This window comes from Odocoileus virginianus, chromosome 15 (genome assembly GCF_023699985.2).
Source record: "Odocoileus virginianus isolate 20LAN1187 ecotype Illinois chromosome 15, Ovbor_1.2, whole genome shotgun sequence".
Classification (NCBI taxonomy): Eukaryota; Metazoa; Chordata; class Mammalia; order Artiodactyla; family Cervidae; genus Odocoileus; species Odocoileus virginianus.
This window is the reverse complement of record NC_069688.1, coordinates 13,813,655-13,841,091: the sequence shown is the minus strand read 5'-3', so window position 1 is coordinate 13,841,091 and position 27,437 is coordinate 13,813,655. Positions and strand designations below refer to the sequence as shown.

The window sequence follows — 27,437 nt, the reverse complement described above, 5'->3', positions numbered from 1 at the left end:
GCCTTCCCACCTCCAGGTCAGTCTCACCCTCCTGCATATAAACCCCCACAGGGAGGGGTCCATGTTTTGCTAATTCCTCCATCTTGCACATCTAACATGGCCCAGATTCTGGCATGTGTAAGGTTCCTAAGAATGTTCACTGGAAACCCGACTCTGTCACAGTTGCTCCTCGTTCCTGAGGCCCTTGTGGTCAAGATGGGCAGCAAGGCTGAAGTTCATCTTCACACTTCAAGTTGGGCAGTTAGGTGCGGGCATTCCTCTGGGGTCTCTGCAGGCTGGGCTTGTCTTTTGTTTCCCGAGTGACAGAGGAGTCAGAGCAGGCAGGGCAGGCTCAGTCATCCTTCCTATGATACTGGACACCTATGAGGTCCGGGTCCATGGGCTCCTGTGGCTCCAGGGGCTGCGTTATTCTGTCTTCTGACTCGGTTCTGTTTTGTTGGTTTGCTAATTCAAATCAGAGAATTAAAATACATCAAAGCTGGAAGGGGTTTAGAAGCTTACCAGTTTCCCATAGAGCCCGGGGTTCTAAGAAATGGCTTCAGGGGTGGCTGAAGAGGGTGATGGTGAGGCTGGGAGAAGGTCCCTGCCCTGCATTCCACCCCATGGTACATAGAACAGCTTGGTGCCAACAGACTTGTGTTGTATATTGAAGTTTAGTATAAAATTACATTTATGGAAAGGGTCCGGGGTCTGATCTCTTTTGGGAACATTATTCAAGCTTTGACACCTTGCTACTCAAAACTAGCCCACAGACAGCAGGAATGGCCTCACCAGGGACCTTGCTTTTAGACACGCAGAGTCTTGGGCCCTACGCCGGACCTACTGAATGAAAATCTGCATTTTAAGAGCTTCGTAGGTGATTCTTATGCACATGACATTTTGCTAATGAGACGCAGAGGGAATAAATTAGTTGTCTAAAGTCTAAATGTGGCAAGGTTGTGACTTGAAAGCGCATCTTTAAATTCCTAAGCCATAACTCCACAACACCAGGCATACAAATCTACCCTTTTTTTGGAAACAGAAGATGTATAACGTGTCTGGCCTTTCTGCCAATAAAATGTTAGGGTCCAAGAGGTCAAGGACTGTCTTCTGGTCTCCTTGTGTGTCCGTGGTGACTGGCATAGCGCTGGACACAGAGTTGAGGCTCAGGTCGCCACGGTGTCACATTTAATAGGCTTTTCCCTTTGTTTGCTTCTCTAGACGGTCAAGCTGAAGCAGAAGCACCACCGGAGGGACCTTCTCACCAGGAAGGCCTGGGAGGAGATTTGATTTCTGACAATACTTCCATCACTCCTGTCCCCTCATCTCCTCCAAAGAGAAGGTACAGTGTTGACACAGGCAATCAGCCTACTCCTACTGAGCACCTCTCTTGTGCCAGGTACCCTGCAGGCTCTGGGTGAATAACACCAGTCCCTGTCTACAAGGAGCTGAAGGTCTGAGGCAGGAGTCTGTGTCCCCTCCACTTTTTCTATGGCAGTGCTGCCCAGGGCCCCGGCTCTACCAGCTCCTAGTTGTAAATCTTCATGTCCCTCATTGTTCAGGAATGATAACAGCAGCAGCAGACAACCAGGAGCTGTCCCTCACCTGTTCTTTAAGTCATCGAAATGCTAGATGTCTTAGCTTTGTGTTTGTCCCAAATGAGAAAGTGGTTCTTTTACTACCCAGCAAAAACTCAGAACAAACTGACCTTCTGCACGCAATCTGCTCTATCAGTTAGCTAGCAGTGTGTAACAAATAACCCCAAGGCTTAATATTAGAATTCATCATTGCTCATGAGTCTACGGGCTAGTTGGTTAGTTTTTACTGGTTCCATATTGTCACAAGGACATCACTCATGTTTCTTTCCTCATTTGGCAGCTCTGTTGATTTTAGTTTGAGGGTTGGTCCATTGTGGGCTGGCTTAAGATTACTTTACCTGGGGTTATGGGGCTTTTTTCACTATAGTGTTACATCCTTTAGCAAGCTAGGCTTTTTTTTTTTTTTTTTTGCCACACAGCTTGTGGGATATTAATTCCGTGACCAGGGCCTGAACCCACACCCGCTACAGGGAAAGTGGGGAGTCCTAACCACTGGACCACCAGGGAATTCCCCCCAAACTTTTTCCAGTGGGGCTTATGCCAGAGTTCTGAAAGAAAGAGTGGAAGTATGCACAAGATCTCTTGAACCTAGGCTTGAAATTGGCAAAAGTCATTTATGCTGCATTCTATTGGCCAACGCAAGTCAAAGTCCAGCCCATGTCACAGCAAGAGCAGACTACAATTTCCAGAGTGAACAGTCTGGATATGAGGAAGCCAATAATTGGGGCTAGTGCTTTGCTTTGTTTGTGTCCATTTCTTATTTATGATAATTCCTTATGCTATCCTTTCCTTTTCTACTCAGAGTTATTACTATCAGTAGAGCAAATTAGTGCTTCCCTGGGTGGCAGGAAGATCCTGAGCTGTTATTACTGGGCTGTGACAGGATGCACAGTGTATGTATGTAATGGTGGAGTAAGGGGGCAGAGAGAGATGGAAATCAGAAAAGGTGATAGGTCAGAGATTGACCCTTAAAAGAAGGCATGAAATTTGTATGCTCATACTCACTGTAATATCTCCTTCCCCCCTACACTGCACCATGACGCCCACCCCCACCTCAATCCCCAGAATCAGGATTTCAATTATTTTTAGTATCCTTTAATGGATCCTTTGACATTTATTTTACTAGGATAATAGTACTGAATTGGTGGAGAAAGACAGGTGAAAGAAAAGAAGTATAGCCTTTTCCTTTCTCCTTGGTCAGTGAATTTTCCATCAATTAAGATTCTACCCATCTACCAGTGCTCAGTTCAAACTTGACCTCTTTAGTGACATCTTTATTGCTTAGTTTGGCTCTCATGGATATTTCTGTTCTCTGAACTTGTGTCACGTTTTTCCCCTATGACGCATTTTGTACTTAATAGCTCTCTCTATGTATTCTGGTCCTGTCTCTCTTGGATAGATTGCTAGCTCTGCAAGGGCCAAAATGATGGCTTCTTCATGCTTGTTTTCTCCCTGAGACTAGCACAGAGTTTTCACATAGTAAATGCTTGGTACAGGTTTGCCATTTTATTAAAGAACAGATACCCTTTGATATCTATCTTTTCCTACATGCAATATTTCTTTTAATCCATAGTGCTACCCTATGCAGTAGAAATTATTTCTATTTTTAGATGAAGAAATTAAGGTTAATGTCACAAAACTGGGGAAAACAAATATTCTAATAGAGATCAGTCTGACTCCAAAACCTTGAGATTCTTACTGGTTTATTCTCTGCTAGAGTCAGTTACAATCAGCAGAAATAGAATGAAATCAGATGCAGTGTTGCCAGAAGGAAAGAGAATAAAATTCTGTAGCAACTCGAGCTCTGTTTTTTTCCCTACCCATTGCTGCTTGTGTGACAACAAGGATTCTTCATATCTATTATTATCCAATCTCTAAATGCCCAGGTGTTGCACATCTGTTTTCAGTTACTCACGACAGTCCAGACAAGTGAAGTCCCCTGAAAGTGAAATCTCACTAAGATGTCTGGTTGTTCCTTGCAATTTTCTTTCTTTTTTATTTTTATTTTTTTACCAATTTTTTTTTCCCCTAAAAGCAATTATGAAACCCAGAATTGCTGTATAGAAAAGAAATGGCAAAGTGGTCATCTGGATAGGACCAGACAGCAGACAAAGAAGATCCTTATTTAGACCCAGGTCTGCCACTGATTTACTAGGGCATCTCAAGTTCTCATTCTGTAAAAATAAGAAATAAATGATACTGATAATCATACTCACAATAAGAGTTGACGTTAAAACTTGCCAGATGCTAGGTTAAATATATATGTTACATCTTTTAATTGTAGTAATCACTCCATGTATATGGCTTATTATTAGCTCCATTTTTTAAGATGGGAAAACTGAGTCATAGAGAGGTTAAGTCATGTGTCCATTTACACTTATCCCCTCCAGAGAGGGAGAGAGAATATCTGATATAAATAAAAGCACTTAGAAGGACCAGGGAAAATATTATCGTGGCTTATGGATTAAGATAGGTTCTTTTTTTTTTTAAGGGAATAGTAATTACATTTTTTGAAGAAGCATTGATAATTTTTTATGCAGTGTAATTGTTTGACAATTTTGTGTTAGTTTCTGCTGGACAATGAGGTGATCAGCTCTGTGTGTTCCTATGTCCCCTCCCTCTTGGACCTCCCTCCCCCACCCTCTAGGCCGTCACAGAGCCTGGAGCCCAGCGCCCTGAGCCTCTCAGCAGCCTCCCACTAGCTCCTATGCACAGGGTAGTTGGTACACATCTGTCAGTGCCACCCTCTCGGCCTGTCCCACCCTCCCTACCCCATCCCTTTGAAGGTGCAAGTGAAGTCGCTCCATCGTGTCTGACTCTGTGCGACCCCATGGACTGTAGCCCACCAGGCTCCTCCATCCATGGAATTTTCCAGGCAAGAATACTGGAGTGGGTTGCCATTTCCTTCTCCAGGGGATCTTCTCAACCCAGGGATCAAACCCAGGTCTCCTGCATTGCAGGTAGATTCTTAACCATCTGAGCCACCAGGTAACTCTAAAGAAAGTGAAGTTGCTCAGTCAATTCATCTGTTTTCTACATCTGCATCTCTATTCCTGCCCTGGAAATAGGTTCATTTTTCTAGATTCCACAGGTAGATTTTTCCTTAATGAAACAAATGTGTTTAACTTTCTTTCAATAGATCAAAACTGTTGACTAAGATCCACGATGGGGAGGTCAGATCCCAAAATTACCAAGTAAGTGATGAGTCCTTCCTACCCAGCCTCCGCCAGCTCTTCGTCTTTAAAAAAAAAAAAAAAAAAGTTTTATTTATTTATTTATTGCTGGCTGTGCTAGGTCTCCGCTGCTGTACAGGCTTCTCTCTAGTTGTGGTGAGCGGGGGCTATTCTCTAGGTGAGGTGCATGAGCCTTTCACTGTAGTGACTTCTCTGGTTGCGGAGCCTGGGCTGTGGGGTGCAAGGGCTTCAGGAGTTGCGGCTCCCAGGCTCTTGAGCACAGGCTCAGTAGTTGCAGTACATGGGCTTAGTTGCTCCTCGGCAGGCATCTCCCCAGACCAGGGACCGAACCTGTGTCTCCTGCATTGGCAGGCGGATTCTTTACCGCTGAGTCACCGGGGAAGCGCTCCCCCAGCTCTTCTTGTGGGAATGAGCAGCCAGGCCCAGAGTGTGTGCACGCTGCTTTCTGTTGTAGATTGCCATAACCATCACGGAGGCCCGCCAGCTGGTGGGCGAGAACATAGATCCGGTTGTGATCATCGAGGTCGGGGACGAGAAGAAGCAAAGCACAGTGAAGGAAGGAACCAACAGCCCATTTTACAACGAAGTAAGTCACGGGGGTCACCAGCTTCCTCTCCACCAACATGCTCTTCACCACATGGCAGCATTCTTCAGCCAAATAGAAAATCTGCTCCTCCTGACTGCTTCCCATCCCTCATCTAAGCCCAAGGCAAACTCGCTGAGTCTCCTTATGAACAAAATTTAACCGACAATGGACAGTCGAGGCAAGGAAGTCCTCTTGATTTTAAATTCATTGTTGTTTTCAATAGACCCATTTTCTTATTACTTAAAAAATATTTATGGAGTGTAATTGACTTATGATATTATATTAGTCTTAGATGTACAACTTAGTAATACATTAGGAAATGATCACCGTGGTAAATCTGGTTACCATCTGGCACCACACAAAGTTATTATAATAATCTTGACTATATTTTCTGCACTCTAATTTACATCTCCATGACTTATTTACTTTGTAACTGGTAGGTCACAACTCTTACTCCATTTCACTCATCCCCTCAACACCCCTCCCCTCTAGCAACCTGTATTTATGAGTCTGTTTCTGTTTAGTTACGTTAGCTGATTTGTTTTGTTTTTTAGATTCTGCATGTAAGTGAAATCATATGGTATTTGTCTTTCTCTGTCTGATTTATTTTACTTAGAATGTTACCGTCCAGGTCTGTTCATGCTGTTGCAAATGGCAGTATTTCATTGTTTTTTTATGGTTGAGAAATATTCCATTGTGTATATATATCACATCTTCTTTATCCATTCATCTGTTGATGGACAAAGTTTCTTCCATATCTTGTCTATTATAAATAGTCCTGAACATAGGGAGGCCTATATCCTTTCGAATTTGTGTTTTATTCAGATAAACACTCAGAAGTAGAATTGCTAGATCCTATGGTAGTTCTGTTTTTAATTTTTTGAGGAACCTTCATACTGTTTCCCATATTGGTTGTACTAATTTGTTATAAACTCATCTTCATCCATCATAAATTCTGAGTATATATTCAATAAATGTGTTGGCTAGTAAGAAGATAAACATTCATTTGCAGAGCAGAAACACTGAGAATTTAATTACTAATTTTGACATAGTCATACTGATTTGGAAAGTAAAGCAGTGGTATTTTTCTAAGCAGCATAAAAATTGTAAAGGAAAACATCAGAGACATAGATCTTCTAAGTTTATACACACTAATTTCTTGTTTCTAAATAAAAAGATTACACAGTTTTTAAAAACTGTCAAAGGTTCAAAAAGTATAAAATGATTTATGAGAAAACGTATACAGTATATGTTTCCCCTGATCTTTGATCTCTAACTCCTCCTTTCTGGAGGCAGACTTTCTCCCCAGGCATTTGTGTATCTTCCCAGAAATATTCCAGGTGTGCATAAGAATGTGAATAAATATTGTAGCCAAATGGTAGTGTTCTACACACACTGTCCTGGACCTTGGCCTTTTCACAAAATGTTGTATCCTGGAGATTAGTCTGTATCAAGACATCTAGTTCAACCTTATTTTCCCTTTTTTGCTGTAGAGTTTTCCATTGCATGGACTTATTATAATTTACTAAACCAGTCAGTCTCTCATTGATGGATATTAAAAGTTTTTTTCAGCCTTTGGATACTACTTATAATGATATTTAAATGCATAATTGGGGTGAAGAGTATATGCATTTAAAATTTGATATCACCACATTGCCCTCCAAAAAAGGTAATGATTTACATTCCAACTGTGTGCCAGAGTGCTTGTTCCTCCCAGGCACTTCAACACCATGAATTGTCAAAAAGTGCAGTCAACTCTTAATTAATTTTTTAATGAGAGTGGAAATTGAAAAGGAAGTCAGGGGGAGGATGCATAATAAAATCAACAGAAAATTCCCAAATCTCATTTGAGCTCTTAACTAACTCCTTTCCTCTTTATCACTCCTGCCTTAGGGCTTTTAGCTATTAATTAAAGTGGCAGTGTCTCCTTCCTGTTCTACTCCCCATCTCCATAACATTTGAGCTGTTAACTCCTTTCCTCTTTGTCACTTCTGCCTTAGCGCCTTTTACCATGAGTTAAAGTGTCAGTGTTCTCCTACTGTTCTTCTCTCCACTTCCATAACATCTGTGAGTGTGAATGTGATATGAAATAACATGCATGGAAGTGCTTTAAAACTGCAAAGCTCTACAGATTTGTTAATGAGTATAAGTATTTGCTTGATGCAAACAAGTCTTGCATCTAAGTGACATTCCGCTGGGCTAAACGTAGTCACTGGGAAATCAAGTGAAAACATAAAAGTTAAATTAAAATTCTTTGTTACAGATTTGGACTCTAATTTTCAAGTGTAAAGTTCATCAGATATTGAAGAAATCAGTTAGTAGAGGCTGGGGAATCTTTCCCAGCTAGAAAAATGTGTGTGGCTTCAGAGGTCTAGGACCCTATGTGAGGCAGTTGAGTCTGAAACATGTGAAACTCAGTGGAAGGCAATAAATGGTACAACTAATTTACTGGTCCAAAGGAACCCACAGCATCTCATATACCAGAGAATGAAGAACTTCATGTAAATGAGTTTTGCACAGAAAAGATTTTCTGAACACCAAAACTCTTAAAAAGTTTGAACATATATATGCAAAATTTCCTGAGATGTTATACATAGTTTCCTGTTCTCTTAAACAGGAGACACTGAACATAATATAACTTTAATATAGCTTTTCATTGATATTGCAGGACTGCCATTTTGAAGGTCTCTTATTGTAGGATATGATGACATCTTTGGTTTTTCTTCTATGTTTTGGTTTTTCTGTTCTGCCTTTAACAGCAAGCTGTTAGTGATCACGTCTCCCTCTCCCGCTGATGTCATGTTCATCTCTAATATCCTTGTCTCATTCCTCTGTCGTGCAGCTCAAATACCAAACAATCCGTGAAACAACTTCCTAGTTCTGACTCGGCCACCACCTTCAGTCCTTAAAACAGTCTGTAACAAAGCTCTGCTCCAGCTTTCTACATGAGGAGCATCCTACCTACTTTGGGAACTTGACAAAATTCCGATGGTGAAACATCTCGCACTTGAATTCCTTTTATGATAATGTTAGGAGAACTCAACTTTGGTCCCAGGTTCAGCAATAACTAGCTATATGACTCCAGGCGTGTCTTCTAAATTTTTTCATCTTCAGATATCTTTATATGTAGAATATGGAGACTAGTCTATATATTTTCTTCAACTCTAAAATTCAATCACTTTCTTCAAATTAGAAATCTTCCCCATAATTTCTTTTTATTATTTTCCTGGTCAGTCTTGGGAATGTCACAAGGATGTTTGAAGCTGAAAAATCCCAAGAAAATGAAATTTTAATCAAGTTTACTCTAAATTAAAACCACAGTGAGATATATTTTCAGTCATCATTATATATAAGCAATAAAAATGAATATGTAAGAGAACTGACAATTCAAGGGCTAGCGAGGGAATGGAGAAATGGCTATTTTCGTATGCTGCCAATGGAAATGTAAAATGCTTTAGCTCCTTTGGAAAAAAATTATGCTAGCTACTAAAAATTTACATGCACATAAGCTATGATCCAATAATTCCAATTCTCATGTCCATTTTAGAGGAAAGCTTACATATATGTTGTGAAAAGATGTAATTAGTGTTTTCTATTTGAAAAAAAAATGAAAACAAATTAAACAAGTTTCAGTGGAAACAAATCAAACAAATTAAGCAAGTCAATTAATTGATGATACAGTTATGCCATTGGAAACCTTGCAGCAATTGGTTAGAACAATGCAGAACTAGAAATATTGAAGAACAGAGTTCTTACATGAAAGTTCTTACATGCAGAATGAACTTTATGTTTTACAGTACTTTGTCTTTGACTTCATCGGGCCTCAGTTGCATCTTTTTGACAAGATCATCAAAATCTCAGTAAGTATATCATTGGTGGTGATGGTGATGGAGGTGGAAGAGATTCTAGGCTTTGGGAAGTCTTGAAGACTTCCTTGCCTATCTTCTTCACCCATTCAATCTATATCATATTATATTGTATTATATATAAGTTCTGCATTAAGGTTTAGGTAATAGTGGAATCTTGCTTGGGGGTACTTGAAGAATGTGACTCTTGAAGAATGAGAAGTCACCAGATGCCAAACATTCTTCACATGTGAATTTCAGGCATGCTGACAGGTGGTGAGAAGATATTTCGGGACCTGGGACATTGCCAGGATGTTGTCTCATTGCATCAGTCAGACAACCACCTGTTTGTGGGATCAGCTTTATTGCAGGCTCTAAGGGGACTGTCTAGAGTTCAGAGGAACAGTTAATAGCTGGGTTTTATGCAGCATCATAGATAAGGGTCATGGCTTTCTATGGAGCAAGTGGATTTTTAGCAGAGGATCAAAGCTGTTATTGCCTATCTCTGTTTCTCTAACTTGGAAGAAGAAGGTAGAAAACTGTCCTTGAATCAAGGATCTCATAGAATTTTACAGTTAGAAGGAAACTCAGAGGCCATGTAGTCCAACTTCCAGCCTGTACAGGAATCCCTCTCCACCACTTCCATGACATATGACATGGGGTTCTTGGGCACTACTTGACTATATCCACTGACGGGGAGGTCACTCTTTCTAGAGAGGCCCATTCTATTGCTGGAGAGTTCTGTTATAAAAATTATCCTTATAGTAAGCTGAAATCTCTCTTCCTGCAGCTTGAGAACTGCAAAGGGATCCTATACCTGCTTTTAGATGGCAGTATTTTCAAGAGTGGAAGACACCTGAGTTACTGTCACCCTTCATCCACCCCCTCAGTTTTCTCTTTTCTGGGTTAAAGGTTAAACTAGTCCAGATTCTTCAGCAGTTTTGTGGTTTCTGGACCCAGGCCCAGCTCTGCCAGCTTCCTGTAGAACTTCCTTATCTTAATTGCATTTAGAATGAAAAGTGTTCTGCTGTAAACAGCCAGCAGTCTACTGACTTATCAGACAAAATATTGAGGATAACAGCCTCCTTTGTCCCGACTACTGTACATGTCCCAAACTTCTCAAGACAGTAAGGATGGGAAAGTTGTGAGCAAAGCATTGTGGGATTTTAGGAGAGAAAGGGAACATGTTCAGTTGTGAAGGATCAGGGAGGGCTGCTTAAAGGAGGCAGCATTTGCTCTAGGCATTTAAAGATGAGTAGAGTTGGGACTTCCCTGGTAGCCCAGTGGTTAAGAATCTATCTTGCAATACAGAGGACATGGGTTCTATCCCTGGTCAGGGAACTAAGATCCCATATGCTGTGGAGCTACTACATCCAAGGGCTGCAATTACTGAGCCTGTGTGCCACAGCTATAGAGCCCATGTGCTACAACAGAAGATCCCTCATAATGCAAGGAAGGTCCTGCTTGCTGCAGTTAAGACCCCATGACAAAGCAAAAAAAAAAGATTGGGTAGAGTTTCTAAACGCAGAGATAGATTTGAATATTGGGCTACTCTAGAGTTCATTTTGGCTACAAACAAAGAAAAAACAAACACCTTTTAGGTGGTGAGATTTGATGGGTATTCCTCAAAGGACAGTTAGCTAAAATCCTGCTAGAGGGTGAGGTACAGCTGTGATTCTTTGGCCACCCTTACAGCCAACCCTGAGATTCAATAACCAAATGTCAGTGTGCTCCAGATAAGAGTGAAGGCCAGACAAGGTTCAAGGCATAGAATCCTCTTGATGGGTTTGTTGTGAGCCCTTTTCACAGAGTTAGCTTCAAACAGAAACCTAATGTTGCCAGACTCACTGCTCCATCTCTCCCAGGTATTTCACCACAAGCTGATAGGAAGTGTACTGATTGGCTCCTTCAAAGTGGACCTGGGGACCGTGTACAACCAACCTGGTGAGAAAGTATTGCCTCCCAGTCTCTCTTACTCTTCTCTTCTTCTGACACCCAGAAGTCAATTCATTTTTCCCTTTATCCATTTATCCATTCATTTGATACATTGAGCATCAGTTATGCAAAGGGGCATAACTGTATAACTTTTGGATCTCTTCTTCGAAGTTTTCAGTCTAATGATAAAGCTGTCTTGTATGTCCATATGCTGTGCGCTTAGTCATTCAGTCATGTCTGACTCTTTGTGACCCCATAGACTGTAGCCCGCCAGGCTCCTCTGTCCATGGAGATTCTCCAGGCAAGAACACTGGAGTGGGTTGCCATGCCCTCCTCCAGGGGATCTTCCCCTGCCATGCCCTGCTCCAGGGGATACTTCTGAGCAGTTTTTAAAAATATTTTCCCAAAGCCTGTCCAATTTACTGCTGTGAGACACAAGAAGGAAAGGTGGAAGTTAAGAATGTGGACTCTGGGGCCAGATTTGCCTGGCTTCAAATTCTACTCTGCTGTTTCTTAGCTGTGCAACCTTGGGTTAATAACTTGTTTTCTCTGTGCTACAATTTCCTTATTTGTAAAAATTGGGATACAATAGCATCTCCTTCATAGAGTTGTTGAAGGATTAAGTAAATATATATGTAAGTGAATATAAACATAAGCATATATGCATAAGCACTTCATAGGATCTAGCACAAAATAATGACTATGAGAGGTAATACATGGATTTTCTGTAATTATTACTATTATCCCTGATTTTTCAGAGGTGCTAGGCAGATTGTCCAAGGTCAAGAGTTAATAAGTAACAGAAACAACAGCAAACATAGATCTTCTAATCAAAGTTTCCTTCTCTTCAGCAGTGATTCCAACGCACATGACCCCAGGGGGCCAGGCAGTGGGCATCACTGAGTGCAGTGGACTGGGTTTAATGCAGTGGGAATTGAGGGAGGCTGGGGGAAATGGAGTCAAGGGGACATAATTCCTATGGAAGGAATAGCATCTACTCAGCTCCTTTCCTACATGCCACCGTGTGGCATTGTGGACTATTGCCAGATCTAACAGGTTTTTTTTTTTAAAGAGAAGTTTAAAGTCTAGATTTTGTGAGAGCTTTTTAAGTTTGAGCTCACTGTGTAAGCCAGGCAAAAAATCCATGAGTGGCACTTGTGGCCTGTGAAATTATGTGTGACTTCTTCTTTTTTGGCTACACTGTGCAGCATATGGGATCTTAGTTTCCCAACCAGTGGTCCCTGCAGTGGAAGCACAGTCTTAACCACTGGACCCCCAGGGAGGTCCCTCAGGCATGGCTTCTACACTGCATTCATGTCCTTCTCTCTGGTCAAAGCTAGACTCTAGTCCAGGCATTTTCCACTCAGTTGAGGGCTTCCCAAATCCCTGTGGCAGGTTGGGGAAAAAGATGGAGAAGTAGGTGGGAAGAGAGGAGAGGAGGGGCTGCATGGGACTTGGAAACAACTGTGATGAGCGAGCCCCTCCTGGGGAGCAGAGGGTGGGGAGGTTTGTGTTGGAAGAGAAGTGGGTGGAGCATCTGGGTGCACCTGTGCAGGTTTTCTGAGCTGTTGGGATGTCTTGCAGGTCATCAGTTCTGTGACAAGTGGGCCCTGCTCACGGATCCTGGTGACATCAGGACTGGCACAAAGGGGTACCTGAAGTGTGACATCAGCGTGACTGGAAAAGGAGATGTCTTAAAGCCCAACCCCAAAACCTCTGATGCCGAGGAGCAAATAGAAAAGTGAGACAGGTCCATGGAGGACCATACAAGAGAAATGACATGTCCCCATTTCCGTGTCTTTTCCCTCTCCCTTTCCTTAAGGAAAGGTTCCTTGAAGGAACCCCCTTTAGGGGTTCCTGAGAACTGCCAAGTTAAATGGGCCTGTCCACCTGAGATTCTGCTCTGTCAGGGGCACCGTGAGGTATCTTACCAAAGGCATCACTATCCTTTGGGAGGTCAGCTTCTAGAACAAGAACAGCCTGTCTTCCTATACCAACCCATAATAGATAAACTATTCCAAAGCTTATCCTATTGATCTGAATTGAGCTGATTTTTCTTTGAAGGGAGAATAATTTCAGCCCCTGACTTATGAAATGGGAAGATTTAATGTACCTCTTTTAAGTGTTTATCCTGTAATTCTGGGACCTGAACCAATTTACTGCTTTCATTCTATTCATACCCTGCGCTTTCATTCACACCAGTAAGAAAACTCATTTTAGCGATGCATCCTGATCTTTTCTCCTGTATCAGGATGCTCCTTTCTGCCTCCAAATTGCCTCTACCTTTTCTTTCTATTCTTTCAAGTGAAACAGCTGTTTTATGTTTCATTTTTGTCCCCTGCAAGGAACCTCTTGATCCCTCAAGGGTTTCCATCAGAGAGGCCTTGGGCTAGGTTCTACGTGAGACTCTACAAAGCCGAAGGGTTGCCCAAGGTGAACTCCAGCATCATGGCGAATGTCACCAAAGCATTTGTGGGTGACAGTAAAGACCTCGTGGATCCCTTTGTGGAGGTCTCCTTCGCTGGGCAGACGGTGAGTGTCCGTTGTCCCAATCCTGGCAGACCTGGGGCCAGAATTCTGCTCTTTACCCCGGGACACTGCTGGGTAAGGGACTTTACATTAAAATCAAAATCAAGACATGCTTGGAGAGAGAAAGCTTGTCGCCAAAAGGCCTTGCACATGGCAGGAAAGTAGGGGAGGATCACCTACTTCCTCTCACTTTCACCTTCCTGGAAGTTTCATGGAGAAAAACTGGGCATGCTGGGAGGGGGGAACCACCGTTCAGGACCCAGGAAGGCAGGCCTCTTTCCTCACCTCTGGCTACTTCTCTGAGCTATTGGCTAGTCCCCAGTCCCCAGAGAATTACCACCTCCCTTTCAATCTGCTCCACAATCTACCCAGCTTGTCCTTATCATATGTAAGCCTGGACATCCTTGTGTCTGGCTGTTCCCTGCTCAAGATCCATTGGATGTGCCAGGGCCTGGGCACATGGTCAGAGCCTAATCCTGATTAGTTGGACTCAGAAGCTTCAGCTAACACTCGTGTCTCTATCCAGCTCCTCCCCTTGGCAGGGTGAACCTTGGACTACTTTTATCTTGGGTCTCATTGGCATATATAGGACATATATAACCCCCATGTAGGATATCACCTCCATTGTATGATGAGGAAACTGAGGTCTAGACGGGAAGGGATTTGTACCAGGTCCTAATTTTAAAAGATATTTATTTATTTATTATTTATATTTTTGGTTGCGCTGGGTCTTCATTGAGGCACGTGAGATCTTTCATCTTCATTGTGGCACACAGGGTCTTTCAGTTGCAGCATGTGGGATCTAGTTCCCTGACCAGGGATCAAACCCAGATTCTCTGCATCGGGAGCATGGAGTCTTAGCCACTGGACCACCAGGGAAATCCCTGGTCCTACTTTTATAAGACATGAACTCAGGGTCTAATTGTATCTGCTGCCTTCCTGGAAATGCATGGAACGCCTTCATAACACAGGTGCCAGTTTCACCTCAACCCAATGTGATGATGAAAACTTTCTGGGGGAGGACCTGTGACAACCCTCCTTTTGTCCCAAATGCCCAAGACATGTCTGGCACAGAGCAGGACACTGGTTATGTTCATGGGATGTACTGATTTTCATGGATGCCTAGTGGAAGCAGGTTCATTATTTTTGGCAACTTACTTTTTATTTCCAGCTGGTGTGAAGAGTTTTCTTTAGTTGATCAAAGGCCTGTTTCATTTCCTTCAATGGTTCACATCCTCCTGGCTTTGTGTTTAGGGGCGAACCACGGTGCAGAAGAACTGTGCTGATCCTGTGTGGCATGAACAGGTGGTCTTCAAAGAAATGTTCCCTCCGTTGTGTCGGAGGGTAAAAATCCAGGTGTGGGATGAAGGCAGCATGAATGATATAGTGCTGGCAACCCACTTCATTGACTTGAAGAAAATCTCCAATGAACAGGATGGAGACAAAGGTAAGGCCTCACACGTCTGACATCAAGGTAGGGTCTCTAAATGATTCCTTTAGAGCCTCATCTTCAAAACCAGAGGATTGGAGCAGGCAATGTGTTAGGCACTTTCCATCTCTGCGTGGTCTGTGGATTGGGTTGGTTTAGGGTAGTGGACTGAGCCAGACTCTGGGAACCATGAGGCTTGTTCCCCATCCCAGGTCTTCCAGGAACACTGCTGTGTGTTCTTGAGGAAATCATTCCCTTTCTCTGGGCTTTATGCTTCTTAACTGGAAAATGAAGACTTTAGATTGGATCAGAGGTTGGCAAACTGTGGTCCATGGACCACATCTGAACTACTATGTATTTATGTATGGCTCACTTGCCTGGAAAATCCCATGGACGGAGAAGCCTGGTAGGCTACAGTCCATGGGGGTCGCAAAGAGTCAGATACAACTGAGCAACTTCATTTCCCAAGCTTAGAATGGTTTTACTGTTTAAATGGTTAAAAAAATATGGTTCCCTCAACTACTGATGGAAACTCAAGAGCATGAGCTGACTGCAGAGAGCCAAGGGAAGAATTGAGAGTCCCAGCTAATCCACTGAGTCAGTCCGAAGAGTTTTCACCCTGGATAAGGCTCTTTACAGTAATGCCCCTCCATACAAATGAGTTCCATTCCAGTGTGTGTTCATAAGTCCAATTTGTTGGTAAGTCCAGAAAGTTAGCCTAAGTACCCAGCTAACACAATCATCTATTCAGTACTGTACTATAATAGGTTTATAATACTTTTCATACAAATCATACATACATAAAAAACAAACACAAAAATTAAAACATTTTTAATCTTACAGCACAGTGCCTTGAAAAGTACAGTAGTATAGTACAGCAGCTGGCATACAAGGGTTGGCACACATTTGCATCTTTTTGAAAGTTTGCAACTTATAGGTTCATATGTAGGGGACTTACTGTATTAGCAAAATATAAATTAATAGCTGATAATTCTCTAAATGTCCCAACCCACCTTCCTTTTATTTAAATCCCAAGAGAATCTTGCTCTCTCTGCACTACAAATTTGTGTTAGTTAATGTATATATTTGTGTATATGTGTGTGTATACACATTATACTGTAAAAGGCTTGGCTTATGCAGCGAACAAGTTTTACACATTTTTGTGCCCTGCATAAGAGTGTCATCATAGAAAGGCCTTAATAAATATATACCATTTAACTTTCCATGTTGTGGAAATGTTTCCCCCAGATTGCTTTATGTAGAAAGCAAATTCTGCCTGTCTATAGGATTTCTCATCCAGACATAGACATGTTTTACCCACAACTTTTCAGAATCATTTTGTTGGGTTCAGGGAGATGTATAGCAACAGTAAAAAGTAGACATCATGGGCCATAGAATCTTTCTACCTTTTTTAACACAATATCACTACTTTTTAGAATTTATTCAAAGGCAGGATAGAATCTAGTGCATGGAGGAATAGGGCATTGGGTGAGGGGATGGAGGGGAAGCTTTCAGGTATTAAAATTATTGATAACAATAAAACATATGGCAACTTTTCTCAACAAGAATTGTTAAGCAAATTATGATACATATTGATTCCTAGGTCAGGAAGACCCCCTGGAGGAGGTTTTGGCAACCCACTCCAGTATTCTTGCCTGGAAAATCCCTTGGACAGAGGAGCCTGGAGGGCTACCGTCCATAGGGCCACAAAGAGTTGGACACGACTGAAGCGATTTAGCACACAGGCACATATTAAAAGTAACAGCTAATACTTTAGAGCATTTCCTAAAGACTTCACTTAAGTGAAGCACTTAATATTATCTCTTTTAATCTTGATAGATTAGATTATCCCGATAGATAATCCTGAGATAGGTACTATTAGCATTCCCATTTTACAGTTGAGGATACTGAGGCATCAGAAAGTTAAAAGACTTCTCCAAGGTCACAAAGCTTGAAAATGGCAGAGCTGAGACTTGAGTCTGAACCCAGGAAGTCAAGCTCAGGGCCGCCATACTGTACTGCCAGTCAAAATGGAACATTCTGGGAATTTCCCTGGTGGTCCAGTGATTAAGACTCTGAGCTTCCACTGCAGGGGGCCCAGGTTTGATCCTGGTCCAGGAATGAAGATCCTACATGCTGCAGAAAAGAAAACAAGAGGAACATTCAGTTGCCAAAGAGATGTTTGCATAGACACTTATATTTTCCCAGATGCTATGGACCAAGAAAGGAAACAACTTATGCTAAGAGTTAAGTTAAGATCACCAGGTCTTTTCAGTTCTATGTGTAGAGCACATTTCAGAACATTTACTTCTCTCAATTTCCACTACCATCACCCTGGTCCAAGCTATCCATGTCTTGAATTTTAATGATGAAGGAGATCTTGAACCAGTGTGCTCACATCCATTCTTATAACCCTTCACATAGCAGCCAAAATGAATTTAAAAATACACATCTGAGTAGGTCACATCTTTTCTCAAACTCCTCTAAAATATTCCCATAATTTCTAAGATAAAGTCAGACCCACTCACCTCTCCACACTCTTCTCACCTGCTCCCTCTCTGGACTCCAGCCACACTGGCTTTGTCTTCCAGTTCCTTCTGCCTCCAAGCTCCTTTCCAACTGCCATGTGCTCTTTCCTCTGCCCAGAACTCTCCTCTCTCTGCCTAATTCCTCTCCATGCCACATTAGCCTGTTTTTTGTCCTTGTAGCACAAGATATAGCTCCTTCATAGCATTTGTAATGTGAATATTTGATTCATGTTTGTATCTGATTTAATCTCCATTGGGTTCTATGTTTCATCTCTAAAATGGTGCCTGGCACATGTTAGGAGTCCATAAAAGTCTGATGAATGAAAATGCAGGTTGGCATAGTCTTGCTAAAATTATGGGCAAGTCTAAACCTATACATGGAAGAAAGACTAGAAAGAAACAGAGCAAAATGCCAATTGTGATGGCATGTCCTTTCTTTCTTTAATTTTATTCTATTTTTGGTTACCATGCATGGGCTTTTCTCTAGTTTTGGAGAGCAGGGGCTATTCTGTAGTTGCAGTGTGTGGGCTTCTCATTGCAGTGGCTTCTCCTGTTGCTGAGCACAGGCTCTAGGCATATCATCTTCAGTAGTTGTAGGATGCGGACTCAAAGTTGTGGTTCGTGGGCTTAGCTGTTCTGTGACGTGTGGAATCTTCCCAGACCAGGGATCGAACCAGTGTCCCCTGCATTGCAAGATGGATTGCTAGCCACTGTATCACCAGGGAAGTCTGGGATGTTCTGTTTTGTTTTGTTTTTTGACCGAGCCTCATGGCTTGCAGGAATCTCAGTTTCCCAGCCAGGGATTGAACCTGGGCCGTGGCAGTGAAAGGCCAGAATCCTAAACACTAAGGCACCAAGGAACTCCCCGTGATGGGATATCTGTAAATATTTTCTCTTGTCTTCTCTTTATACATTTCTAAACAAATGTGCACAACTTTCATCAAGCAGTAACCAGCTTGAACGCATAACCAGGCAACTAAAACTTGGGCTCTTTCTAGGCTTCCTGCCCACGTTTGGACCTGCCTGGATTAACCTGTATGGCTCACCCAGGAACCACAGTCTGATGGATGACTACCAGGAACTGAATGAAGGCTTCGGAGAAGGCGTGTCATTCCGGGGCAGGATCTTGGTGGAGATCGCTGTGGAGATCCTCTCGGGAGGGGCACAGGAGTCTAAATTCTCCAAGGCGCTCAAGGAGTTCAAGTTGTCTCCGAAGGACAAAGACTCCAAATCTTCCAAAGGCGCGAGTAAAGACAAGGGTGACAAAACCGACGATGGCAAACCCCAGCAGGCTTCAGACAAAACCAACTCAACAGAGGTGGAGGTGGAGCCTTTCGACGTGCCCCCAGAGGTAGGTCTGAGCGCTCCTCCACTGAGACTGTGCCCTGAGCCCAGGGCAGAGACAGCATCTGCCTCGGGTCCCCAGAGACTCACAGAGGTGTGGTGCCCCTGCAAAATGTGTGTTGACTCAGCCTTGTATTCCGGGGCCAATCCTCTGCCTTTTTCTGCTCAGATCATAGCCATCTGCTCATGTTACATTCTGTCTGCATTCCCCCAAACACAGATTCCCATGGAAACCAAAGTAAAATAAAATTAAAGCACTCTGGAGGAGCTGTTGGGAGTGGGTGGCCGGGTGATGGACTGAACTCTGTCTGGGGCCTAATTGTGTTTAGCTTTGTTAGCTCAGCATACGTTCTGGATGAGATAACGTGGGATGAGGGATGAAGAGGAGGAAGAGTGGGTGACAAGTGGGGACACAAGAAACTGAGACACCTGTTCCCCTGCCCCACGCCTGTGGGGAAGTCACTGCTGGAGGGAATGGTTATCATTGCTTGTGACTCAGCAAATAGCAGAGTAGCATCTTCTGGCCCAGTTCTGTGTTAGGGGTGAGAGCTCTGGGACCCCAAGAGGAACATAAACCATGAATATCTTCTCAGTCATTAAGTTCAGTAATAGTACTTTGTCATTACCAACGAAGGAATTTTATATTTTGGTGGGTAGGTTGTAGCTTGATTCTGCGTCTTGGGAGGGTGTTTCTCAGGTCAACCAGACTTTAATTTCAGATGGGGAAGGGATGGGCTGGTCTCCCAGAGCTGTCCATTCCTGGTAGAGACTAGAAGACATGGAAGGATTTTTAGTATGTGGGTCAACTTAGCCTTGGAAGAGCCACTTAATTTTACTGCTGGGATTTAATAAATCTGGCTTCTGCCAGAGTAGATGATCTAAAAGAGAGCAAGGCAGAGAATGCAATGCCTTTTTTGCCCAAATCCATGGGAATCACACAGACATTTATGATGCCACATTCTAATTGTTATAAATGAGCCACATGTCCAGCCCACATTGAAACAAGGTTGGGGAATGAATGAGGCTTCACCTTTTTTTTTTTTTTTTTTTTGAGGCTTCACCTTTTAAGGGGAGGATTTTCCAAAAATTTGTGGACATCGTTTAAAACTACCACACTGGAGCTTCTACCTTCCTCAGAACCTCAGCAGCTCAGAGTGCCCTTACCAACATGATAATATCTATTTTTTGTAGCGTCTTCTTGTTTAGCTCTCCAGGTTCCCCCAGCTCTAATCTCCTTTGCTGCAGCCTTGCTCTCATTGTGAATCTGGACAGATGAGGTCCTATAATGCTGGCTTTCTAAACTCATCATCATCATCACCATCAAAGCTTACCTCCCTTCTGTAAAACCTTGTGTTCATTTTTATTATTTTTTAAATTTATTTTTATATTTTCTTGGTGTGTAATTGCTTTACCATGTTGCGTTAGCTTCTGCTGTACAACATCATGAATCAGCTAGGAGGATACATCTATCTCCTCCTTCCTGACCCTCCCTCCCATTCTTGCCCACCCCACCCCTCTCGGTCATCACAGAGCACGGAGCTGAGTCCATGTGCTATGCACCTGCTTCCTACTTGCTAGCTCTTCTACACATGGTAGTATATATATGTCAATGCTACCGTCTCACTTTGTCCCACCCTCCTCTTTTCCTCCCAGAAGTGTCCAGAAGTCCGTTCTCTAATCTGTATTTCTATTCCTGCCCTGTGTTCATTTTTAAATCCTCAGCATTGGCAGGAATAAAACTAGAGTCTGACTGCATGAAATTTATGGTATAGAAGGGGAGATAAGACATACAAAATAAATGCATAGGAAGCAGAATGTGATAAGGTGCCTTAAGCAGGTAAAGATAAAGTCAGTGCAGTGCAGTGTAAGGATTAAAATATTGGGCTCCCAAATAAGACAGTTGGGTTTAAGATGTGGCAGTATGGTGCAATGGTTACCATCCAGTCTCTGGACAAGTATCTGTTTGAGTCTTTGGGCAAGTGATTTAAGCTTCTTAGGTTTATTTCATTTAATGAATTAATACAACAAAGTGCTTGTTAGAAAAGAGCCTGGCACATAGTAAGTGCTCAATTACTATTAATCATGTTTAGTAACTATGAACAGATATCTTACTTTCATGAAACTACAGTTTCTCACCTTTAAGTGGATAGAATAGAAAGATCCCTCTCATAGGATAGTTACAAGAATTACATGAGATAATACAGGTAAAATTCTTTTTAAAAATTTTTTGTTTATTTAAAGTGAAAAAATTTATTGAGGTATAGTTGATTTACAATACCATGTTATTTTCAGTTGTATAACATAGTGATCCAGAAATTTTAAATGAAAGATGACTGCTTTACAATGCTGTGTTGGTCTCTGCCACACATGAACATGAATCAGCCATAGGTATACATACGTCCCCTCCCTCTTGAACCTTCTTCCCACCTCCCACCCCATCCCACCCCTCTAGGTTGTCAAGAGCACCAGCTGAGCTCCCCGTGTCATACAGCCAATTCCCACTGGCTATCTGTTTCACATATGGTGGTGTATATGTTTCCATGCCAGTCTCTCCACATCTGACACACAATAAGAGTTCTGCAAACACTACCATCATCATTTTTCTAGCTCAGGGCATCAAAGGAGGCTTCCAGAAGAAGAGACGTTTGGGTTGGACTTTGAAAGGTGGATGGGATTAAGACATGCATTATAATTTGTTGAAATACGGTGACTCCACCTATGGCATTGGCGCACGTAGGCTTTATCCTAGGTACTGCACATGGATGATCTCATTCCTTCCCCATGTAGGTCCTGCTACGATGTTCATTTCACAGACAAGGAACATGACACCTGGAGAGCGGACACGGCTTGCCTAGTCAGCAGCTAGGAAGCAGCAGAGTTGGGATTTAAAGAGGGGATCATGGCCTTGGAACCTGCGGTCTCTCTTCCAGGTTCCACGGCCTCCATTCCCTTTGGGTCTCTGAGTGATTTTTAATCTCCTCCCAGAGAGTAAACGTGGCCTCAGGAAGGCGTGATAAGGGGCTGACTTACAGCCAAGGGACACAGTGGCGGCGGGTGGGAGCAGTACGTGCTATGACTAAGAGTCAGCACCTGGACCCACCCTGTCCTACACTTTCTGGTGAATAGAAACGTTTCCTGCTGATGCCAGCAGCACAGGGAGCTTGTGTGTGAAGGAAGAGTCTCAAAAAGAGAGAAGGGGACTTCCCTGGCAGTCCAGTGCTTAAGACTCTGTGCTCCCAATGCAGGGGCATGGCTTTGATCCCTGATTGGGGGGACTAAGATCCCTCATGGCCGAAAAAAAAAAAAAAGAGAGAGAGAAAGAGACAGAGTTAAGAGCTCTTGATTGAATGGGGCTCTTAGCCCCTGAAACTGCAGCTGCTTTATTTCCTTCAATGAACCTTACTGCTGTTTCAGTTGGGCTCAATAAATCCAAGGGTAAAACCAGAAAGCACAGAATAAAAAGCTCCAGCTCATTCAGCTTCCTCACTCAGAAATGCGATGTTGTGTCGCCTGGTTTCCTTGAACCATCAATCTCTTAACAAGATACATATAGCAAGCTTACCTTTAAAATAAAAGGAAATTTGATTGTAAGGTTGAGACTACATCATTGCGAATGGCTGAATTGGGATTTGCAGTGTGTAGGTCCTGGTTCCTGCCAGTCTGATTAGAGTGGAAATGATGTACCATATCAGGCTGACACCAAGACTCAGGTTTCTATAAATCACCCTGGATCAGGTTGGCCTCACTAATTCAGTTTCCTCCTACTATAAAAAGATCCAGGCCCATCTAATGTATTTTTTTTTTTCTTCCTATAGATTGTACCAGAAAAACATGAGGAATTTTTACTCTTTGGAGCATTTTTCGAAGCTACCATGATCGACCGGAGGATCGGAGATAAACCCATTAGCTTTGAAGTTTCTATTGGTAAGTGCAGACAAGCATAGTGCCTGGAACATGGCATGAACTTTATATCTCTTTCTTAAATAAATGAATCAATTCTTTACGTGCAGATGGTAGCATTCTGTTGGAGGTTTGCACCTCAGGAAGAAATGAATAACTCCTTGTCCAGTCTAGAGTCAATATGTAAGGGATAGATTTATTTAAATTAAAAAAAAATATATATATAAATAAAAAATAATAAAAAATTTAAAAATGCACACATATGGCTGATTATTGTTGATGTATGGCAGAAACTAACCCAATATTGTAAAGCAATTATCTTCCAATTAAAAATAAGTTAAAATAAAAAGATTGAGAGTATAGCTTGCATTCAGACAGACTTGGACTACTAGTCCTGGTTCCCTGACCCTAGGATCACTTAATTTCTCTTGGTCTTGCTTTCTTCATCTATAAAATGGGAATAGTGATAATTCCTTATGAAGCTATGGCAAGGGTTTAATGAATTAATGCACATAACGTGCTATGTATATAATTGATGCTATTGTTATAACTCCCAGCAGTCTTCCTGGACTGATGTGCATCTGGAAAAACCACTTCAAGAAAGAGTATTCCATCAGAGAAGGTCTTGATTTACATTTGGGAAGTTTTGGAGCAGAAAAAAATGGAGATGAAATCCAGTTAATCTGTAACTTAAGTCATTTTTACAAAAAAAAAGACCTTAAGATGGAAGCTGATCCTGGCTTAGTATCACTGCTAATCTTATTTCTTTGATCTGGCCATCATCCTACCTACACACTGAGAGCTTATTACTCTGCGCTGGGAGGACATAAGCTTGGGTCCTTTCTGCCGAGCAGCCCGATTCTGCTCATTGACGTCTGGCCCTTCTCCCCTTGCTGCTCACTCTGCAGGTAATTTGGGGAACCTGACTGATGGAGGGCTGCATCACAGGAGTAGGAAGAAGTCAGCAGACTTAGCTGAAGAAGACACTGCGCCACTGCTGCACGGAGGAGAAGGGGACGCAGCCCGTGATGCCGCCATTCCTCTGGTCTCCACCACGCACCCCGAGAAGCCACTCGTGACGGAAGGGAACAGGTAGGAGACATAGCTTCCTCGACAGCTTCCCTGATGCCTCAGCAGTAAATGCAATGCAGGAGACGCAGGTTTGATCCCTGGTTGGGAAGATCCCCTGCAGAAGGCAGTGTCAACCCACTCCAGTAGTCTTGCATGGAGAATTTCATGGACAGAGGAGCTTGCTGGGTTATAGTCCAGGGGGTTGCAGAGAGTCGGACACGACGGAAGTGACTGAGCACGCACACACAGGAGCCCCAGGAGGCAAGAGTAGCCAAAACTTCTGACCGTGGAAACGTGACCAATTTCCATGACTGTTTGATTCAGTTCTTCTCTAAAACTAGAAACATTCTTTATCTTAGTTATGGGTGCAAGGTGCAAACGAGGTCGACAGGATAAATGCCACTGTCCTGAATTCTCATGTTGACAATTCTCCAAATGACACATCCAGTTAATTCATTCAAGGACAGAGTGACAATGATGGTTCTTATTACCATATCTGAAGCTCCCTTTATCCTATAACTTTGAAGCATAACAAGATAGGAAGGTCAGAAGTTAAAATTTCAATCCAAAATCCTATCAACAGTTATAGTCATCTGAACACAATGTAAACTCAACTTGGTGGAATTATTAATTACATCATTTCTTATCTTATTTGGGGCACAAACTGAAGAATTAAAAAATGATTCTTAGCCATCAAAAAAGACCATTTCAGAAAACAACTGGGGCTCCTACATGCACCCTCGCCGATCTTTAACCCACATGACATTTCAACATGCAAAGAGAAGTGAAATTATAGAATTTTGTCTTAAGACAGTGATGTCAACCAAGTGTCTTATGAGAAAGGAAAGCCACATGTAGTGAGAGTCTTCTGTGTTCTGAGCTTTGTGCTAGGAGTAAAAAAAATATGATCTCATGGGACTGTCAGAAGAGAACATTGCTCATTACATGGGAAGGGATTGGAACCACATCACTGGTTCTCATCAGTCTCTGCTTTTCTGGATCTAGACAGTCTCTCTGGGCATGAACCCATGGCTTACTGACCACTGTTAGAATAACAAGAATTCTCACATCTATTTCCCCAGATGGCCTTCTTTCTGAGCAGCAGATCCAACACCTCTACTTGGGTGTCCCCGAGCTAGTCATCAGACTCATTGTCTTCACAGGCAGCTTTTCCCTTTTTCCTATCTTTCCCATCTCAGAGACTGGTCCTACCACTCACTGCATCCTCTGAGCCACAAATTGGAAATCTGTCAATTGTTCTCTTTTCCCTTCCTACCCACATCCAACCAGTGATGAAGTCTGGTTAAGTCTAGTTCTCAAGTGTGTTCCTTATTGCCATTTCTTTAATTTGGTCAACTGGTATCTTTGGCATAAGTTATTTTAAACACCTCTTACTTGGCTTGGACCTGTATCAAGAAAATCACTAAACTATCCATCCGAACTCCCCACTCCCCCAGTTTGACATTATCCATTGGCTGCTTGTGGTTTTTCACAAATAAATAATTAATTTTTGGCATTCCTGGGTTGTTTGTTGCTGTACAAAGGCTGACTCTAGTTGCGACAAGCAGGGGTTGCTCTCTAGTTGAGGTTTGAGGGCTTCTCATTGCAGTGGCTTCTCTTGTTGCGGAGTATAGGCTCTAGGGTGTGTGAGCTTCATTAGTTGTGACTCGAAGCTTCTAGAGTGTGGACTCAGTAGTTGTCACACAGGGGCTCAGTTGCCCGGTGGCATGTGAAATCTTCCCAGAAAGGGATCAAACCTGTGCCCTTTTCATGGGCAGGCAAATTCCTAACCATTGGACCACCAGGGAAGTCCTGCCCATGCCTTTCAGGATTAGTCTCAGAGACCGTATTTTGTTGATTTGATCTCCATCGCAGTTCAGTTCAGTCACTCAGTCGTGTCCAGCTCTTTACGACCCCATGAATCGCAGCACACCAGGCCTCCCTGTCCATCACAAACTCCCGGAGTTTACTCAGACTCATGCCCATCGTGTCGGTGATGCCATCCAGCCATCTCATCCTCTGTCGTCCCCTTCTCTCCTCCTGCCCCCAATCCCTCCCAGCATCAGGGTCTTTTCCAATGAGTCAGCTCTTCACATGAGGTGGCCAAAGTATTGGAGTCTCAGCCTGAGCTTCAATCCTTCCAATGAACACCCAGGACTGATCTCATTCAGGATGGACTGGTTGGATCTCCTTGCAGTCCAAGGGACTCTCAAGAGTCTTCTCCAACACCACAGTTAAAAAGCATCAATTTTTTGGCGCTCAGCTTTCTTCACAGTCCAACTCTCACATCCATACATGACCACTGGAAAAACCATAGCCTTGACCAGACGGACCTTTGTTGGCAAAGTAATGTCTCTGCTTTTTAATATGCTATCTAGGTTGGTCATAACTTTCCTTCGAAGGAGTAAGCATCTTTTAATTTCATGGCTGCAGTCACCATCTGCAGTGATTTTGGAGCCCCCCAAAATAAAGTCTGACACTGTTTCCACTGTCTCCCCATCTATTTCCCATGAAGTGATGGGACCAGATTCCATGATCTTAGTTTTCTGAATGTTGAGCTTTAAGCCAACTTTTTAACTCTCCTCTTTCACTTTCATCAAGAGGCTTTTTACTTCCTCTTCACTTTCTGCCATAAGGGTGGTGTCATCTGCATATCTGAGGTTATTGATATTTCTCCCAGCAATCTTAATTCCAGCTTGTGCTTCTTCCAGCCCAGCATTTCTCATGATGTACTCTGCATATAAGTTAAATAAGCAGGGTGACAATACACAGCCTTGATGTACTCCTTTTCCTATTTGGAACCAGTCTGCTGTTCCATGTCCAGTTCTAACTGTTGCTTCCTGACCTGCATACAGGTTTCTCAAGAGGCAGGTCAGATGGTCTGGTATTCCCATCTCTTTCAGAATTTTCCACAGTTTATTGTGATGCACACAGTCAAAGGCTTTGGCATAGTCAATAAAGCAGAAATAGATGCTTTTCTGGAACTCTCTTGCTTTTTTGATGATCCAGCAGATGTTGGCAATTTGATCTCTGGTTCCTCTGCCTTTTCTAAAACCAGCTTGAACATCTGGAAGTTCTCGGTTGACGTATTGCTGAAGCCTGGCTTGGAAAATTTTGAGCATTACTTTACTAGTGTGTGAGATGAGTGCAATTGTGCAGTAGTTTGAGCATTCTTTGGGATTGCCTTTCTTAGGGATTGGAATGAAAATTGACCTTTTCCAGTCCTGTGGCCACTGCTGAGTTTTCTAAATTTGCTGGCATATTGAGTGCAGCATCACAGCATCATCTTTCAGGATTTGAAATAGCTCAACTGGAATTCCATCACACCCAATAGCTTTGTTCATAGTGATGCTTTCTAAGGCCCACTTGACTTCACATTCCAGGATGTCTGGCTCTAGGTGAGTGATGACACCATTGTGATTATCTGGGTCATGAAGATCTTTTTTGTACAGTTCTTCTGTGTATTCTTGCCACCTCTTTTTGCATCTACTTCTCTACA

At 42.7% G+C, this 27,437-nt stretch overlaps 1 protein-coding gene across 1 annotated transcript in view; it reads left to right on the top strand.

Annotated features, from left to right (window-relative positions):
* Positions 1-27,437, top strand: part of FER1L6 (fer-1 like family member 6) — a 165,328-nt gene that overhangs the window by 42,575 nt on the left and 95,316 nt on the right. Inside the window, exons 3-13 of the mRNA XM_020891147.2 lie at positions 1,201-1,321; positions 4,717-4,771; positions 5,226-5,357; positions 9,155-9,217; positions 11,068-11,146; positions 12,722-12,878; positions 13,483-13,669; positions 14,921-15,113; positions 18,622-18,974; positions 22,783-22,891; positions 23,776-23,959. Coding sequence (XP_020746806.2) covers positions 1,201-1,321; positions 4,717-4,771; positions 5,226-5,357; positions 9,155-9,217; positions 11,068-11,146; positions 12,722-12,878; positions 13,483-13,669; positions 14,921-15,113; positions 18,622-18,974; positions 22,783-22,891; positions 23,776-23,959 — 1,633 coding nt within the window. The remainder of the gene's footprint in view (positions 1-1,200; positions 1,322-4,716; positions 4,772-5,225; positions 5,358-9,154; positions 9,218-11,067; positions 11,147-12,721; positions 12,879-13,482; positions 13,670-14,920; positions 15,114-18,621; positions 18,975-22,782; positions 22,892-23,775; positions 23,960-27,437) is intronic.